This window comes from Numenius arquata, chromosome 5 (assembly GCF_964106895.1).
Source record: "Numenius arquata chromosome 5, bNumArq3.hap1.1, whole genome shotgun sequence".
NCBI classification, from domain to species: domain Eukaryota; kingdom Metazoa; phylum Chordata; class Aves; order Charadriiformes; family Scolopacidae; genus Numenius; species Numenius arquata.
Window position 1 is genome coordinate 69,300,078 of NC_133580.1, and position 19,018 is coordinate 69,319,095.

General features: G+C 42.6%; 1 protein-coding gene across 1 annotated transcript in view; it reads left to right on the plus strand.

The window, feature by feature from the left end:
- The window catches only part of TBC1D1 (TBC1 domain family member 1), a 93,922-nt gene that overhangs the window by 6,314 nt on the left and 68,590 nt on the right, over positions 1-19,018 (plus strand). The window contains exon 2 of the mRNA XM_074147324.1: positions 2,067-2,582. Within this exon, the coding sequence (XP_074003425.1) occupies positions 2,166-2,582 (417 nt within the window). The 5' untranslated portion in view covers positions 2,067-2,165. The remainder of the gene's footprint in view (positions 1-2,066; positions 2,583-19,018) is intronic.

Below are 19,018 nucleotides of genomic sequence, written 5' to 3' on the forward strand. Positions count from 1 at the left end.
GTGGGTGTCAGGAGGATGGGGCCAGTCTTTTTTCAGTGGTGCCCAGTGACAAGACAAGAGGGAACGGGCACAAACTGGAACATGGGAAGTTCCATCTCACCATGAGGAGGAACTTCTTTGCTGTGAGGGTGGCAGAGCCCTGGAAGAGGCTGCCCAGAGAGGTGGTGGAGTCTCCTTCTCTGGAGACATTCCAAACCCGCCTGGACACGTTCCTGTGGGACCTGCTGTGGGTGGACCTGCTGTGGCAGGGGGTTGGAGGAGATGATCTCCAGAGGTCCCTTCCAACCCCACATCATTCTCTGATTCTGTGGTACAGACACACACAGAGGTTTAGAAAAAGGCATTTAAAAAAAATAGTTCTACACATCTAGAATGCTACTTCTGATGATTTCTTCAAATAGTATCTTTAAAACCTGCACTAATGGATTCTCTTGCTAAGTTTGGCATCCTTGGAACTGGTGAAGTTGCCACTGAGTTCGTTTGTCAAAAGATGCAAAAGTTCCATAAAAGTAAACGCACCCAAACACGTGGTTTCTGCAGTTCTCTTGTTTTTATACGCTTCCAGTTACTGCAGAAACATTTTCCCCACTCAGACATGTGAAAATTGGTTGCATTTAAAATCCTTGTTTAGTTCAAAGTGAATTTCCATCCTGAAATTTTTTTTGTTTTCTTTTTTTTTTAATCCTAAAATTTCCCTTCATTTTCACAAGATGAAGCACTGTTAGAAACTCAGTTTGAAACTATTTTTACAAGGACAAATAAAGGACAAAGTTTAATGAAAACTCATGAGAAAAATTCTGCTATTTTTGATCAGCTTTGTAGATGAACAAAGACAAGAAATACTGTTGCCACAGTAAACAGATGCCATTTATTAAATACTTATTCAAATGTAATAAAAAATGTTTTTTGTAAGGAGTTCCTGGGACTGCTCATGTTGTTTTTAATAGCTCTTTTCATGGGAAACTCTGGGAAGGCTGAGGGTGAACTCGTGTCGTGGTATTTAACCATAGGCAATTATAGGCCTGTCAGCTTCTCATCAGTCTCGGGCAAAATAATGTAACAGCTGAAACCAGGTTCAATTAACGAGGAGTTAAAACATGGTAGTATAACAAATGCCAAGCTGTGTGTTTTCATAGACTGTATTTTGCAAAACTAAGTTGGTAGATAAATGGAATTACTGGATTTTCTTACTAAAACTACTAATACGTAACAACAGTAGTGGTAGTAGATGCTGGGTATAACAGGGTTAGAATAGGGCTGTGCGTAACTTGGTTCCATTTGATATTTTAAGAAAGGAAAATGATCCAATATCAATGTGGCAAACATTAAGTTATCCTGGCTGGCTGACAGGTCTTCAAATGCAATCACGAATTGTGAATCGTCATCTGTTTTTCAGTGGGAAGCTGTAAAAGGATTGTTGCTCCTCTCTGCTATCCGACAGGTTTATCGGCCATCAGTCAGTTGCCTGCTGCCGGCTTTTTTGGGTGACAACGATTTCTGGGCTGTTATTTAATGAAAAAGGCTGGCTGGTAACAGCCCAAGATCACTTGGCAAACTATACTCAAAGAAACAACTCCATGTTGTAGTAGCCAAATTCAAAATCATCCACCTGTGAGCAAGAAAGATGACCTTTTTTTTTTTTTTTTCCTTTTTCAAATGTGAAGGTGTCTCAGCAAGCACTGACTTCAATTGTTGTGAAGGTCAGAAGTTCTTTCTGTGATAACACCATTGAAATAGGCCAGTGCAATCCACGAGCCAGAGAGAATGTGCCATTTTTGAGTTTAGTTACTCGTTAGACGGTTTAGCAATGGTTGTAAAGCAACTTTTAAATGAGGAGTGACCTTTTTCCAAGCAATTTGGAAAAATTGCTGGAAAAAACCTGTTGGACCTGTTGAGGTTTGTTGGACCTGAAATAGTAAGGCCCAATGTAGGCAAAACGTGCTCGGTAGGTCATGGTAGATGATCAGTGTGTCTCTTCTGATGTTAAGGTATTAAATATTTGTGTTACTCACAGTTTGTTTTTAGTAGGGTTCCAGCACCTACATAACTCTTTCTTTTCCTTTCAGAACTCTTCTGTTCCTTAATCAAAGGAACCGTCCAGATATCATCATTCCATGGAACTGAAATATTGGTGAATTAGCCCAGGTTCCCTAAAGGACTGTAAAATGGAGCCGATAACATTCAAAGTTAAAAAGTATCAAATGCCAAGTGATTTCTCAGCAAGTTTCAGTCTCCAGCTGGTTGGTTCTCTGCCAGTGCATTCCCTGACCACCATGTCAATGCTGCCTTGGATTGTGGCAGAGATCCGGACGCTCAGTACAAAGTCTTCCAAAGAAGAACCCAGCGTCAGCCAAATCCGACTTTACGTTTCACCAGCCAGTTTGCGATGTGAACCAGACACGGGGAAAATCCAGCAGTGGGATCCTTTGATTTGTTCCAGTTTGTTTGAATACAAGCCGCAGCATGTCCACAAACTCATTCACAACAGCCATGATCCAAGCTACTTTGCTTGCCTGATAAAGGATGGAGCAGCAAATCAGCGAAGTATCTGCTACGTATTTAAAGCTGATGATCAGACAAAAGTAAGTAAAAAGAAAAACAAAAACCAACCACAAAGCAAGGAACCCTCAGAATCATCCAGCAGAATTTATTCTTCTACTATCATGCGTTTTATGGGGTGTGATGTAAATGTAGAAGAGTTGATGCTTCTCCTTTCAAAATGGAGTTGCTTTTGTGGTGTTTGAAAGTTTTCACTGCAGCGTAACATCTTAAGTTTGTATTTACGAGATTGGATCTCACTACACTTGATGTTAATGGTTGAGTTGAATTTGAACTGCTCAGTATGTGAAGTGAAAGGTGTGTAAATCTCCTACAGGATCAGAGCCTGAATTTCGTCAGCTTAAAAAACACTTTAGTTTGGGATATGGGGTGAAATCTTGGCCCTCAAGTCAGTGGGAGTTTTTCTGTTGATGTCACCAGGGCTAGGATTTCACCTTTGAGTCACTGTGAACTTTATCTAATCCTGTAGCCAGACCTCTCAAATTTCTGTTTTCTCGAGTAATCCCCAGAGCCTGACACGTGATTTTGGAGGAAGGGAGAGAGGTGACGGCAGCGGTGCTGCGACTCGGTGACACGCGGGCCTGCTGCTGCCTGGCGTGGGGCAGGAACTGTGGGCATCTCACGCTGTGGGTGGGATCTGGCTCACTCTGCGTTTCCCAGCAGCAAGTTGTGTCCTTGCTGAAAAGGTGGAAGCATTAAAAATAGGCATCTCTTCTATTTTTTTGAGAGTAATGTGAGACAATAACTCTCGTGAATGAGTAGTTTTTTGGAATAAACCTATTGTGATCTACTGGGGACAAAGCAGTGACGTATCTTTCACCTCTTGAGCGTAGACTCTAGTTACAATGTTGGAAAACAGCATTTTGCTACAAGCTGCTTACTTGACTCATGGGAGGTGTCCCACAGAAGCACCTTGGAGTTATTATTGAATATCCACCGCACGTGGGATTTATGCCAACCTGCCCAATAGCAAAACATTGTACAGTTCCAAACCTGCAGTCTCGAGCTTAGAGCTCAAAACATATGGAAACAGCTTTAGTTAAATCCCCCCCCAGATAAAAAGCCAGTTCTGGTAAATTAGAAGGCAAATACATTGTAAATCATAAGCATTCAAGTGAGAAATCCTGTCAAGTTAAAATGTAGAAATTTATATTTGTCAAGGAACAGAAATAAGGAGTAGGTGTTTCAGGACTTGGCATTGAATAGAAGCTGGTAAATGCAGTTCTCGGTTTGCTCATGTACTTACCGGTGTGGCTTGTGATTTTACAGGATTGTGGTTAGGATGCAACACTGATCACCTCCAGTACCTTTTCTTTTGCAACAAAAAGACTGAAGTACTTTTTCCTCATGTTTGATTAAATTCCTACGCTTGTTTGAAATGAAAGAGAACAAAATAAGTCTCGGGTTAAATTTGCGGCTGCGTCTACTTGGTTTTGTGGACAATGCCCAGAATTTCTGAATGCCTATTTTAGCTCCTTAGTCCCAGATTCACACAGCTGTCTTCCCTTTCAAAAACTATCCTCCACCTCAAAAAGAAATGGAATTCTTGTCTCTTCACTTGCTTTTGATTGCAAGGGTTGTTTCTCCTGACTTTTTTGCAAGCTCCTAATTAGGAGGTAGACATCTAATCAGCATTTGTGGGCCTATGTTGTAACAAAAATATAATGGAAATGCCAAGTGTTCTTGTCTTCTAAAGTGAAGCCCTGCCTGTTTTAATGAAATTCAGGGTGATTGCTGATTAATCTACCTTTTCAGTAAGTCCTCTATGCTTTATAGGGTGGTGTTACTCTGCCCTGGGTATTGTCATACAATGCCTTGTGGCTATGTGGTGTTTGTGTATTTATCAAAGGAGCAAACTGTTACTGTTTTGCAGATACCCAGCTGGAAAACATAGGGGTGTTCTGTATCCCTTTGGTACAGACTGAGGGAGCTGTTTGTTAAAAGGGAGTGAGTTGGGGTGAGGAATTTAGCACTGTGCTGCTGCAGCTGATGTTCCACTATAGAAGAAATTAATTATAGAATCCTAGAATCATGTAGGTTGGAAAAGACCTTTGAGATCACCAGGTACAACCGTTAACCCAGCACTGCCAAGTTTACCATCACTAACCCATGTCCCTCAGCACCACATCTACACAACTTTTAAATACCTCCAGGGATGGTGACTCCACCACTTCCCAGGGCAGCCTGGTCCAAGGCTTGACAACCCTTCCGGTGAGGAATTTTTTCCTAATATCCAATCTGAACCTCCCCTGGTGCAACTTGAGGCCATTTCCTCTTCTCCCATTGCCTGTTCCTTGGGAGAAGAGACTGACACACACACCCCCCCCGGCTACACCCTCCTTTCAGGGAGTTGGAGAGAGCGAGAAGGTCTCCCCTCAGCCTCCTTTTCTCCAGGCTGAACACCCCCAGCTCCCTCAGCCGCTCCTCACAAGACTTGTGCTCCAGACCCCTCACCAGCTCCGTTGCCCTTCTCTGGACCCGCTCCAGCCCCTCGATGGCTTTTTTGTGGTGAGGGGCCCAAAACTGGACACAGCATTCAGGGTGGGGCTTTACCAGTGCTGAGTACAGGGGGACAATCACCTCTCAAGTCCTACTCCCCACACTATTCCTGACACAGGCCAGGATGCTGTTGGCCTTCTTGCTGGCTCCTGTTCAGCTGACAGTCGAGCAACACCCCTAGGTCTTTTTCTGCCAGGCAGTTTTCCAGTCACTGTTCTGGTTTGGGATGGAGGAGAGCCAACTTTCTGTTCAGTGGCTTTGCTTCTTGGCTAAGCCTCTTCTCACTCTCTGAAGTTGACATCATGTTCTGTGGAAAACTGTTTGTTCCCAGAGTGATAGGACCCATTTTTATAGTAAATGCCAGGAAGGGGTGTGGAGAGAGGCTCTTGCTTATGTTTGTTGGTGGCAATCAGGGCCAGCTGGCTTCCTTGTTTGTCCCATGGAGGGGTCACACCTGTGGGGAGGAGAGGACAGGACAGGTGCCCCCAAACTGACCAATAGGGTGTTCCATCCCATCTGCCATGCTCAGTATAAAAGCTGAGGGATCAAACGGTTAAGCTCTTCTTCTTTAGCTCTGTTCGCTGTGAGTCTTTGGGCCAGTTTTCCAGCCCAGAGCAGAGAATGGAGGCCATCCTCCAGCGAGTTTTCCACCCAGCAAAGACTACTCCCATCCAAGCCATGGGCAGCCAGTTTTTCCATGAGAATGCTGTGGGAAATGATGTTAAAGGCTTTACTGTCTAGGCAGGCAACATCCACAGCCTTTCCTTCGTCCACCGGGCAGGTCACCTTGTCATAGAAGATCAGGTTAGTTGACCTGGACCTTTGCAGCCTGTGTGACCCAGCAGACTCCTCTGGTGGCACTCTTGCTCCTGAGGACTTGTTCTTCTATTTGCTTCAGCTCTGTAGAAGAGGCACAGGAGTCCAGATAGGTTTAGTCACAGAGTTTATGTGTTCATAACGCCTCTTTACACACCTCTTGGACATTCAGACTTTTGTGATAATTGCCCTTCATCTATTTTTATTTGAAAGAAATCCACCCATGGTTACTAGTTACAGTAATATTGTAAACTGCAAGAGCCCAAGTTCTTTGTATCTGCATAGGTAAATCCGTAATAAGGCTATATTCAACAGTTCTCAGATTAGGTCAGGTCCGACTGAGGATTTGAAGCAAAATGTACTTTGTGGCTTTGCAAATAAATTCTGACTATATCCCCACCTTAGGATAAGTAGAATAAAATAGGGCAGAAGGATATCTGTGGGAGAAGTAGACTAGGAAGATTAGTATGTTAAGGCGAAAGCAGGTGAGTAGAAGACTAAGCAGGAGAAGGAAGAAGTGAATTTCGTGCAGAGGGAATAGCACTGGAGGGGGCGGAAAGTGCAGAAACCCAGGAACGTTTAGGCCTTTAGCATCAGCATTGCAGATAGACTGCACTCCGTTAACTGTAGCTGTACTCCTTCATATATACAAATTAAGCGAGAACATATACTTGATTAGTTAGGGATTATTTTACTGTTTAATGCGAAAGCATTTTGTTAATGGGAGATGATTTTTTTGCTGGGTAAAGTTTAGCTAAAATCTAGAATTGCTGGGGGTTTGGCAATGCAGGCAGTTTTTCCTGGATATGAATACGGAGCTGTTGGGTTCATTGTTGCTCCATGACCAACATACCCACTTTAGAGAAAAAAAATCAGTAAACGGGTAATTAATACTAAATAATGTCAGGATTCTTTGCAAGGAATTCTTTGTTCTGCTTCTCTTTAGAAGGGAAAGCAAAAGCAGTGCCCTATTGTGGCCTTTGTCTTCGCTCTGCAGGATCTTGTATAATTATTTCCATGGCATCATCATGGAGTAGAGAGTTCACTTTCCCTGCTGGAATAGCAGTAAGCAGGGAAGAAAGGAAGAAGCTTTCCTGGCAAACTGTTCCTTGGCACGTTACTTAAGAACAAGCATGTGCACATAGAGATTATTTCTCTCCACTTAGTACTAAAAGGACAGGTTTACGCCGCTCAGGGAGAGCTGCTCCTATGGATTAGATTTCCCTTTCTAAGCAGATCTGTCAGATGTTGGTAAGTATGAGGTCCAGCAGAGCCCCTCTCCTCACCGCTTCCTTTGTCGCTTGGGTTAGCAAGTTGTCATCAATGCTTTCCAGGAACGCGCTGAATTGATTATACCCTGGCGCGTTGCTCTTCCAGCGGATACTGGGATGGTTGAAGTCACGCATCAGGGCCACGGTCTTCTGGCTGTCTGTAAGTGCCTCATCCACCCGTTCTTCCTGGTCCCAGGGTAAAATAAATTCCTGTACGCAGAGTAGAAGTCCATAGACAGCACTGTCACCTTTGATTAGTAAAGCAGATGCTCAGAATGTTTGAAAGTTTCTCCTTTTTTCTTTCTGTGATGTGAACTGGAGGTTTGGAGGATTTGAGGGAGAGCCTGGAAACTTGATCTGATCTCGGAGAAACATTTCTGTGACGTTATCAATGATCGGTGCAGAACTGGAGTATGAGGAAATGTAAAAACTTTGGTTTAGATTTTGAAAGGGTTTAGCTTAGTTGTTTTTTTTCTTTCTTCCCAAGAGTCTGGACACAAGTTGTCATAACAGCATGTAATAAATGCTTGTGTTTACCAGAGTTGTTAATGCTCTAATGGCAACACGCTGGATAGAGCTGTTCTTCCCTATTTTATAGAGAAATATTGCTCCTGATTTAAGCAGGATCACAGCTGCATAAGACATGCACGAGTCTGCTTGCTTCTTCGGAATCTGTAGTCTGCAGTTCTCATAAATCAGGGGCAGCTTTTGGCCCAGGAACTTTTTAAACTTTTTAAAATGTAGCACTTGCCCTGTCATTGAGCTGTTGTAACCCAACAGCGCTCTGTCCTTTTGGTCCATCAATTGCTTTAACAGTTACTACGTTCTTGAACAACCTTCACCTACTTTTAGGAGTTACAATAGCTTATGTGCTTAAGTAGATCATGCCGTATTACCTGGAATGCAATGTTCTCTCTTACATGCTGTTTGGGATCTGATTATGTGCTGGAGAAGCTGGTTTCAGATAATCAACACTTGGCTCCGGGAGGCTGCACAGAGCTGATGCTGTGGGTGAACTCCACATTATTCATCTATAAAAGGACCGGCAGAGGCCCAGTGAGCTCCGGAGCAGTTGTTGTGAGGCTTAGCTTCGTGACTGAAGCTCCTTACACAACTTGTTTTTACGTTAGATGCGAAGATACGGCCTCACTCAGTGTCTTATTTTTAATAACACCATTTCCCTTTCTTGACAGAATTCAGGCAAGATAATTTTAAAGATAGAGGTGATCTTTTTTTGACTGTATTTTACTGCTTGATGAGTATGGGGAGATTAAAAGATGGTGCTTCTTTTGCAAAAAGCATAAAACACTGAAACAAAATGAGGTGACTGGACTTATTTCAGCACAACTGAGAGCTTAGGTTTTCTGCCTCCTATTCATATGCACCTTTGTGGGTTTGTTTTTTTCTTTATGGAATTTGTGTAGCTGGTACTGCTTTTTGGTTGAGGAAGTCTCTCCTGTCTCCCAAATGTTAACTGGGGAAATTAATGTTAAAAAAAGAAGCTCTTGCCAGTGATCTGTTCAAATTATTCATGTATGTGAACTCTTCTTTAGTGGCCAATGCCCCCGTCCCCAGCAGTGTTATCCCAAGCTTTCGTGGGGCTCTGGTCAGACCCTAGAGTGACTTTCTGACATCCTGGCTCAGACAGGTACTCATTTTACCCTCATTTTATAAGAAATACTGTGTGATTTCCCTCCACCTCACACACAGTTGCCACACAGAGGAAGTAATTTGTGCAATACTAGTGCCGTTTGTTGACTTAAAGCCAGAGATAATGTCTTACCAAGGGAGATGAAACTAATCACATGGTTTGTAAAAAGAGCGGCAGCCACCTGAAAAATTATATTTTCTTGTGATTTCTTCAATCTCCTAAATCATACAGAAATTTTTGCTACAGAATGACTAATAAGAACTCTTACTGTGACTTCAACGGTATAGTGTTCTGTATCAGATCACATTGTTAGGGTATTTTTCAACTTAAATAGTAAATATTTTTCAGCTGAAAGTAGCTGGGTGTTACTTGTGCTGTCATGGGCACTTTGTTTTAGAGCCAGAGTTCACGCCAAGGTTATTTATTTTTCCTTCACTTTTTCTGTTGGGGATTGTAGCAGAAATACAAAACAGTGGAACCGAGGCTAAAACATAATTAGTGGATTTGTGATGGCTTCTCATCTGGCTGCTGACCATTCCTTTTCTCTTATAAGGCCTGATGCTTGTGGCCTCTGAAGTCCAGTGAAGGAGCCATAATATCCAAGCATCCTCCAGAGTTACAGTAGATTTTCCTTCAGAAAATTCCTCCTCACGTAGAGAAGAGATTCCTTAATGTCACTCCAAAAAGAAGCTCACTCTTAATGTCTTAACCTTGCCCAAATCCAGCTTTTGGTGGCCTTGCACTCCCATGGTTGCAGTACATTTCCATGATTTACACTGAATTGTCTTAAACTTACTGGTGAATCTGCCTCTGAGGGGTTGAATTTGTTGTGAAACAGTGTCATGTGGCAATTTCTTCATTTTTGTGGCTTCACCCTCACCCTGGCACTTTCTGGTACTCGTCCTGTGCTTCATTTGATTGCATTTTCTCAGCTGGAATAATTTCTTTCTGCTTTGCTGACCAATACCCTCACCAAGAAATAAGTTAACTCTCTGTGACCGACTTCCTAAACTTTGCAAGAGTTTGGTGATGCTGTAGTCTTCAGATTTGACTGGAAAGCTTGAAGATAACTTAGTGGGGATAAACATGTTAAATTTCCCAGCTTCACAAACGGTAACAATAACAAAAATAGGTGACAGCAAAGTTATTCAGCTCTCCTTGCTGTAGCGTAGTAAAATCAGCTTTCTCCATTGTGCACAAATTAAGGGAATGGGTCTCCTCGTTGCCTTGGAGCCTGGTCAGACTTAAAGTTTCAAACCAACTCACAGCCAGCGGGAAATGCTGGGCAAATAAAACCAAAAAGTATGAGTCGTGCCTGTGGAAAAGTTCTGAGTGAGAAAGAGGATGAGTCTAGAAACTCGGGTTGCATGTACGGAATTGAGAGCTCAGAAAATACTGATTTATAGCAACATTGAAGCTGAATGTATGATACTACTAAGAGGAATAATTAATTATAAAGGAATTCCAGTGTATTTCCTGCAGTTACCCACTGCTGTTGCTTGAAGTGAATTTAAGAATAGAGGACATTTGGAGGGATGCTGCCTTACTGGTCTCCAAACACGAGTCAGAAAGTCTAATCTAGGTTCAGTAAATGGGTTTTTATTTTTCATTTAATTAATTAATGATCTTAAAGAATATAAAGTATGCACAGTGGTGATGTTTTTAAATTATTTTTGTGAGTGCATGGTGCAGTGATGGCTGTATGCAATTGAAAACCAGAAAGTATATTTTAGAGGGGCAAAAAAAGCTTGCTTTGAAAAAGAACAGTTTTTATAAAATCAGTTTTACCTAAGTCTTAAGTTTTCATGGCACACAGTACAATAACATATTGATGACAGTATAATTTAGTCAGTGAAAGAGAACATTCAAAGTGTGTACAATCTGTTTTTAAACATAGAATCATGGAATTGTCTGGGTTGGAAGGGGCCTTTAAGATCATCTAGTCCAACCATCAACCTAACTCTGATAAAAACCATCACTAACCCATGTCTGTCGGCTCTATGTCAACCCGGCTTTTGAATCCCTCCAGGGATGGTGCCTCAACCACTTCCCTGGGCAGCTTGTTCCAATGCTTCATAACCTTTTTTTTTTTTTTTTTAAATATATGAATAAATAGAGGTTTATCTGTCATGTAGGTTCGTACAATCTCTCCAGCCAGACTCAAGAGTGGTTCTGGCACAGATGAGATTGTAGGACTGCGCTCTTTCTTCGAGACTAGTAAAGACAAAGCCTTTCTATTTTATCTGCTTCACAAGTTTCTCTGAAAAGCGTGGGCTCTAGCTCACTTGGAGCTACTTAAACGTGGGCATTCATGTTCAGGCAATTGTATTTTCATTTTTTCAGATTCTAAAATGCCCTAATGGACAAATTCAAGCCATCCACATTAAAATACGAAGATGCCAATTCATAAATTATGATGAGTAAATCACCTTCCTGGAATAGCTCCTTATTTTTCCACGCAGTTGGCTTTTCAGTTTGAGTTTTGCCTGCATCGGGCTGACGTTTACGCTCTGCCCTCAAGGTCACCCGATGCGGGCTCTTTGGCTGTAGTGGAGCAGAAAAGCAAAGCACATACAAACTCTGTATTTACTTTAGCTGCACAATCTCCCATCCTGTTAGATGTCAAAGTGAATAATGTTAACAAATCACTGTCGTAAAACTAGTGCTTTCCCTTGCCCGGTGTAGACACAGTTGTTCTGCATTTCTGTTTTTTTACCCTCTCTGTGGACATCAAGTTATGGGAAGGGCTGTGGGAAATATTTTCCTAAAGAATGATTTGTGTGACTGGACAAATAGAGGCTTAAACGGATATGGGTGTCTGCCCTAAAGGTTGATCGTGGAGGATCTGATAGAAGGATTGAGTGGATAATGCCAGTTTATACTTGGGTTGTCCTTTGTATGAAACTGCTGGGTGATGGGGGACTTCTCCTCTCTTTCCCACCCTCCCCCCCCACTTTTCCCAGGGTGCCAGTAATTGAGATCTATCGCTGGCCACAAAACCAGCATCGCTGCGCGTCATTCCTCGTGCATCGGGTTAAGTTTGATCCTTCAACATAACTGATTGAATGCTTTTCGTTTGCAAACTTCTTGTTTCAGCCTTAAAAAGAACCCACAAAACTAGTTTTGCAGATGCAGAATGTGCTTAAAAATTGTATTCTTAGTAATCATGATGTGCTGAGTAGCTTTTTGCTTGTATGCGGTGCTTCTAATCATAATGTGAAGAACTTTCACGGGAAGAGAGAATAAAAGATAAAATTCCCAAGTCTTTGAATTTGAGATTTGAGATTTCAAGCAGAGTTTGCAGCTCATACCTGGTGGTGCATTTTACATCTAAACCCGTGGCGAACTGAAATGGAGATGTTTCTTTATGAGTCTAAAAATCAAATTGGGCATAAAACCTACTTCTGAGTCTTTGATGCGGAAAACCTGGATGCACTTTGTGTTCAGAGTAGTTCCGTTGAAGACAACAGAAACACTTGCAGTAATGACATTGATGATGGCTGTAGGTACTTGCTTGCTTAGCACCTGAAATCCCCAATATATTATTCTGCTTGGTTTTATCTTCAGATTTCATCCAATGATAGTTGTGTTGTTCATGTAGGAAAAAATGGTTTCCAATTTCTGTAGTTAAATCATTTAGAAAGATTTTTTTTTTTTTAATGAAACGGAAGCACCTTTAGAACCAGATAAAAAGAACAATTATATCTCTAATGCACTAACATATTCGGGATGATTAACATAGTTGATTCAACACCACTAGTAAGAAAATTGGGTTTCTTTGATTAAAAATGCAAATGGAAGTATGGCATATGTCTAGAAGGCAATAATGTGTTAAAGTCTTAAGAACAGCAAAGCTCCATTCATCACTGTGATTCTCTGCTGACTATTAAACCCCCGTTTTAATGTGCATTTGCAAGTACAAATAGCTTGGTCCCCGCGGAGATCTCTAATTGAGGCTGAACTCCGAGGCATTTTGAGAAGTCAAGACATCAGGGGCTGCTTCAATTTGACCTGCAGCCCGGCAGTGAGGAGACACTCCTGAAATAGCAGCTTCACCAGGTTTTAAGAGGAGGTGTTTAAGTGCCACTTAGTGGCTGTCCGGAGCAAATGTAAGATCCTGGAGAAACTGGGACAGTTTCTACCTCTCCTACTGCTCCTTTCCACCAGTGGGGGAATTCCTCACCTTATCTTAGAGATGCTGAAGGCTTCATCTAAGACTGGTTGATATCAACTAAAAGACCCCGGTGGGCTTTTGATAAGAATTTCAGTACTGTCATTCCTACTTATCTTTTTTTTTTTCTTCCAAATTGTTTGTTTGAAGTTCTGTTTGGATTCTCCTCGTGGGCTTCTTTTGGGCAATAAATGCCCGTAAAAGTATCGTAATGAGTTGATATTTTACTCTGCAGTGAGCCAGCATGAGAACAACAGTAAGTAAAGGTCTCTAGAACTGAAATACTTGTGTTCCTGGAGTTTATTCTTAGGGATTAAAATTCACAAAACAAGACGTGCTTAACTGGGGTTAATGTTTGGCATGAGCTGATGTTCTGGGGTGTCTCAGTTCCCCTCAGCAGAATAGATGTGAAAATAGATATAGAATAGATAGATGTGAAAACACCATCTCTCAGTCATGGTGCGAGATTGATATAATTTGCTTGTACCTGGATAAGGACCAAAGCTTCTTTTCCAGAAACTTGTGGGACTTCAGAATATTCTTTACATTTATGTTATTAACTCCCTAATGAACTGGGTCTGTGCCAGGGATGACAAACCTCAGAGTGCATGCGTTACTGGTGTGCAAAGGCTTCCTTTGTACTGGGAGGAGGTTTTAAGTGGGAGCTCTGCAGGTAGGTGGTGTACTGCAGAAGGCAGGCTTCAAGTTTTTCTTTAAAATTAAGTCTTTTTTTTCTCCCCGGATTTCAGTTTGTGTGTTTTAATAGACTATCCCTATGCAAGCGAGAATTGGAAGTCAGAAAAGTTCCCAGGAACCTCAAACAAACAAAACATAGGTTTCTGATTTATAGGAATGTTTCTTGTTGAAGATACAGAATACAAACTGTCAAGGGCTCAGGATAAACACCTTCATAGAATCATAGAATTGTCTGGGTTGGAAGGGACCTTTAAGATCATCAAGTCCAACCATCAACCTAACTCTGATAAAACCCATCACTAACCCATGTCTCTCAGCACCACGTCTGCCCGGCTTTTGAATCCCTCCAGGGATGGTGCCTCAGCCACTTCCCTGGGCAGCCCATTCCAAGGCTTCATAACCCTTTCAGTGTAAAAATTTCTCCTAATATCCAACCTGAACCTCCTTCAGGCAAGTTGAGACTGTGCCCTTCCAACAAGCCACATAAAAACTAGTATGTGACAACTTTTCCTTACCCGCATAACCCTCAGTGAGTTTTATACATCCACAGATGCACAGGCCCAGCTGGGTTGGGAGTGAAATAAACCCACGTGTTTGGGGATGACATTAAGGATCTACAATGAGAGAATGTAATACTTGATTCTTACTTTTTTAAGCTGTTGTATACGTATATTTTGTTTGTATATTTGTATAGTACAGCTTTTGGCATGTTAGAAACAAAGGTGGAAAGTGAATTAAAGCCTATATTCTACTCAGAAATTATGATTGAAACCAACAGGAGACTTGAGAGTTTATTACGTCCTGGGGTAAAATATCCCGGCTCGGCTCACTGCTGAGGTTCACTTATTCACTTGCACCTGGGGAGGGATAACCCCCTGCACCAGGACAGGTTAGGAGCTGACCTGCTGGAGAGCAGCTCTGAGAAAAAAGGCCTGGGAGTCCTGGTGGACAACAGGATGACCATGAGGCAGCAATGGGCCCCTGTGGCCAAGAAGGCCAATGGCATCCTGGGGGGCATCAGGAAGAGTGTGACCAGCAGGTGGAGGGAGGTCATCCTGCCCCTCTGCTCTGCCCTGGGGAGGCCCCATCTGGAGCACTGCGTTCAGTTCTGGGCTCCCCAGTTCCAGAAGGACAGGGAACTGCTGGAGAGGGGACAGCAGAGGGCTACAAAGATGACCAAGGGACTGGAGCATCTCTCTGATGAGGAAGGCCTGAGGGACTTGGGTCTTTTTAGTCTGGAGAAGAGAAGACTGAGGGGGGATCTCATCAACACCTATAAATACTTCAAGGGTGGGTGTCAGGAGGATGGGGCCAGTCTTTTTTCAGTGGTGCCCAGTGACAGGACAAGAGGGAACGGGCACAAACTGGAACATGGGAAGTTCCATCTCACCATGAGGAGGAACTTCTTTGCTGTGAGGGTGGCCGAGCCCTGGAAGAGGCTGCCCAGAGAGGTGGTGGAGTCTCCTTCTCTGGAGACATTCAGAACCCACCTGGACACGTTCCTGTGGGACCTGCTGTGGGTGCCCCTGCTGTGGCAGGGGGTTGGAGGAGATGATCTCCAGAGGTCCCTTCCAAACCCATATTGTTCTGTGATTCTGTGAGCTCAGACTCACAAGTTGCAATAGTATCTGAATTCATCAGATTGAGTGAAGACTTTTTCTCCTGGAATGATAGAATTCCCTGTTGGTACTGGGAATACCCAGGAGGGAGGAAATGGCAGAATCAGCCCATGATTATTTTATTGTAACTTTTATCTATTTATTTAGTTAGTTAGTTAGTTATTTCAGTAGTGTACCACACGTTAAATAATACTTTGGGCTTTATTCCTGAAAATATGTACAGATTTCCCTAATTTTACCTGCTCCAGAAGTCTCATGTGAAATGACCCAGCCATCTGGCGTTCTCAGGGATAAGATGGGGATGTGTCCGATCTGTGTGGATCCGTTCTGGTGGGATACGGGCGTGCGAAGGTTTTTGGTGTTTCTGGCCGAGGAGCGGAAGTGCAGTCAGCACATGTGGCCGAAATGTGCCGCGGCGTCTCACAGTGATACATCGCGAGCCCTTTGAAGCGACACAGCTCTATCAAAACCACAAAAGAGCTGTAAGGACAAACCCTGGTGCTGTGTTTTAAAAGTCTCTCTGTTGAGTTTTATATTTCACAAATGTTTTCCTGTGCGTTTTCAGGAGTCGAAATGGAATTGACTTAAAATAACTGGAACGTTGTTTGTAATGAAACCAGGAGCTGTGAACTTCTGAAAGGAAAGCGAACTGAATCATGGGGAAAGGGGGTTTTTTGCTTGGTAGAGACAGTGTTTGAATTTTGATTTTAAAGATTTTGCCATTTTGTGGCTTTTGCTGTAATTGAAAGATGGTATGACTTGGCCAAAAATGTATAAAATTAGGAGAGTCCGCATCGTTGCCCAAAATACCCTTGATGGGTTAATAAACCCCAAGAAGAGGGTAGGAAGGGGATAAGTTTCTTATCTTTAACTGCTGTGGTTCTCCCAACAGCCTCTTCCCACAAGGAGGCTGATGATATGAGGGCAACGTTACAGAAATTGAAATTTCTTCAGCTCGATTCTGGAAAAGGACAGGACAATGTGGTATTTGTTTTCCCTTTTCGTTATCTACGCGTAAGACCCTTAAGGATATAGTAGCAACCGCTTTGTGGTTTCAGTGGGGGCAGGAGTGGATGCTTCTCAGATGAATCGCTTTTACCCCCAGATGCTCGTCGTATGTAAATTGAAATGTAGCTCCGTTGACCGGAGATAAATTCTGTACCCTACACCTGCTGAGAGATAATCCTAAACTGCTATTTTTTTATTGTTAAGCTCTTTCCAGCAAAACGAAGAGTACTGTGTGTTGGGGGTGGAATGGTTAACACTTAAATTTTATTCTAACTGTTGATTTTTTTTCAGTTTACTGAAATAGATGTTGCTTTAGAGTATCTGAACTACAGTAAAAGTCCAGCAGAATCTGTCTACTCTCTATGGGGATTGCGGCTGAACACAGTTATGAGAAATCAATGCTGGTAGAAATAGATTTATTAAGTAAATTGGGGAGAATTGAGAAGTCCGGCTGTTCTTTATGGCTCTCTGTACCATGGAACTCCATATACTTTCGTAGTCTCCTACTGTCGGAATTGAAGTACACAAAATAACATGCTTAGGGCAGTGGGACTTTTTTTTGTGTTTACAGTTTATTATGTGAACAAAGAGCTAGGCTATAATGCTGTAAAATTATGCATACAAAATTGCTTATTTTTTATTATTCATTACTAGAGTGTTTTAATGTGATACAGTGAATATGGACATAGGCATTCATAGCGTATGTATCTCCCACAGCACATGGGGAAGTGATACGTTTTATAATAATGTTTTGATTTTAACCAGTCAAGTGAGAGTTGTAATTTTCTGTTCATAGCCTGGTTTTCCTCCACACTTTCTAGGCTTTTTTTCACTACGTAATTTACCCATTACTGGAAGTAGAAGGGCTTAGTATTTTTTTCTTTTCTCCTTTCTGAGGTAGTGCTTCTCCACAAAGGAAATGAGACCTATTTTCAAATGAAGTGTCTTTCTTCCCATCTGAATAACTTGGGTTAACCATATAAGTTTCAAGAAAAATATTCAATTCATAAATATTGCCCTGCAGGGAGGAAAACGGGAGGTTTCCAACTGTTTCAGCCACAGTCAAGACCTAGTTGGTGACTCAAGGGCTCTACCTGCGTCTTTGTCATTGCACGCTGGGAGCATCCCCATTCGTTTTGACCTCTGTAACCTCTTCTGCAGTTTGCCGGTTTGCTCTCTCTATGCTCCGCTCTTCCTGCCCCAGTTTGCCAGAAAACCCTCCGTCTCAAACCAGAATAAATGCATGGAACCTCTGATGTCTCTGCGTGGCAATTCCCCGCTACGCGCCGAGGTTCCCCCCTTGCTCATTTGCCACATAGGGGGTGTTTTGCATCCGACTATTCAGATCAAAGTGATCCCTTCACAAGTCTGCCTGGACTTACCTGCAGATTTCATCCGAATGCTGGAGCCCCTCTGCTGTGAGGACAGGCTGAAAGAGTTGGGGGGTTCAGCCTGGAGAAGAGAAGGCTCCGGGGAGACCTTAGAGCCCCTTCCAGTCCCTCAAGGGGCTCCAGGAAAGCTGGGGAGGGACTCTGGATGAGGGAGGGGAGCCACAGGAGGAGGGGGAAGGGTTTGACGCTGACAGAGGGGAGATTGAGGTGAGATGTGGGGAAGAACTTCTTTGGTGTGAGGGTGGTGAGAGCCTGGCCCAGGTTGCCCAGAGAAGCTGTGGCTGCCCCATCCCTGGAGGGGTTGAAGGCCAGGTTGGAGGGGGCTTGGAGCAACCTGGTCTGGTGGGAGGTGTCCCTGCCCAGGGCAGGGGGTGGCACTGGATGATCTTTAAGGTCCCTTCCAACTCTAACCATGAACAGAAACACAACAGGAGAGGCGAGCTCTCAGGTAATGCAGTTGTGGCCACACACTTAATACAGCTCTTGTGAGACGTCACTCAGTGGTGACAGACTATGAAGGCTCTCAAAAATATTTACATCCATTAAACCTAAAGAAAGCTGAAATCAGAGGAGAATGGGTCAGAAAATACTCGTCTATTAAGTTAAATGTTGACTTTCTTAATATTTCCTTACATCTCACATCTCTTTTCTTATCTCCAAATGGTTTCTTTTAATGGAGAGAGCTTTGTTGGGAGAGAAATAATGAGGGTATTTGTGTGTGTGTAAATTTATGAAGGACATCTGTAAAACTGAGAGATCATCTTTCTGACCGTGTAAGCTTTAAGTTGTGGCTTGGAAGTATTTTAATTGCTACTATTTTAAAAACAGCCACAAGTATCATGCTAATATTTTCCACGATAACATGGAACAGTTCACAGGAATGAGGCTTTTGTTTTGTTTTGTAAAAGATCGTACACTTAGATAAGACCGTGTCAAGTGCTACTTACTGTTTATGCAATACAGATGTTATTCCCTGGCCCCGAATTTTTCCACTTACCCGAAAAGGATATATAGTGTTTTTGGAGAGACAGTTATTTGCACAGGCCAAACTTAAAATAGAAAAATACAGAGGTTTTCTGTTTTTAGAAAAAGTTGAACATCCTGAAAAAATGAATGCGGTTATTGTTCCTACTGTGTTACTAAATCCATCTTTTTTGGAAGGTGAGCAACACAGTGACCTTTTCATTTACACCGAAGGATTTCATGCCTTAACAAATGTTTTTATATCTGAACACTTTAAGCCTGGCTGTGTCCCAAGTGCCAAAGAGTGCCCGCTCCTCCTTCCTTCGGGGCTGGGAGATAGATCTCGTTTAACAGATGAACCAAAGCGGGGAGAG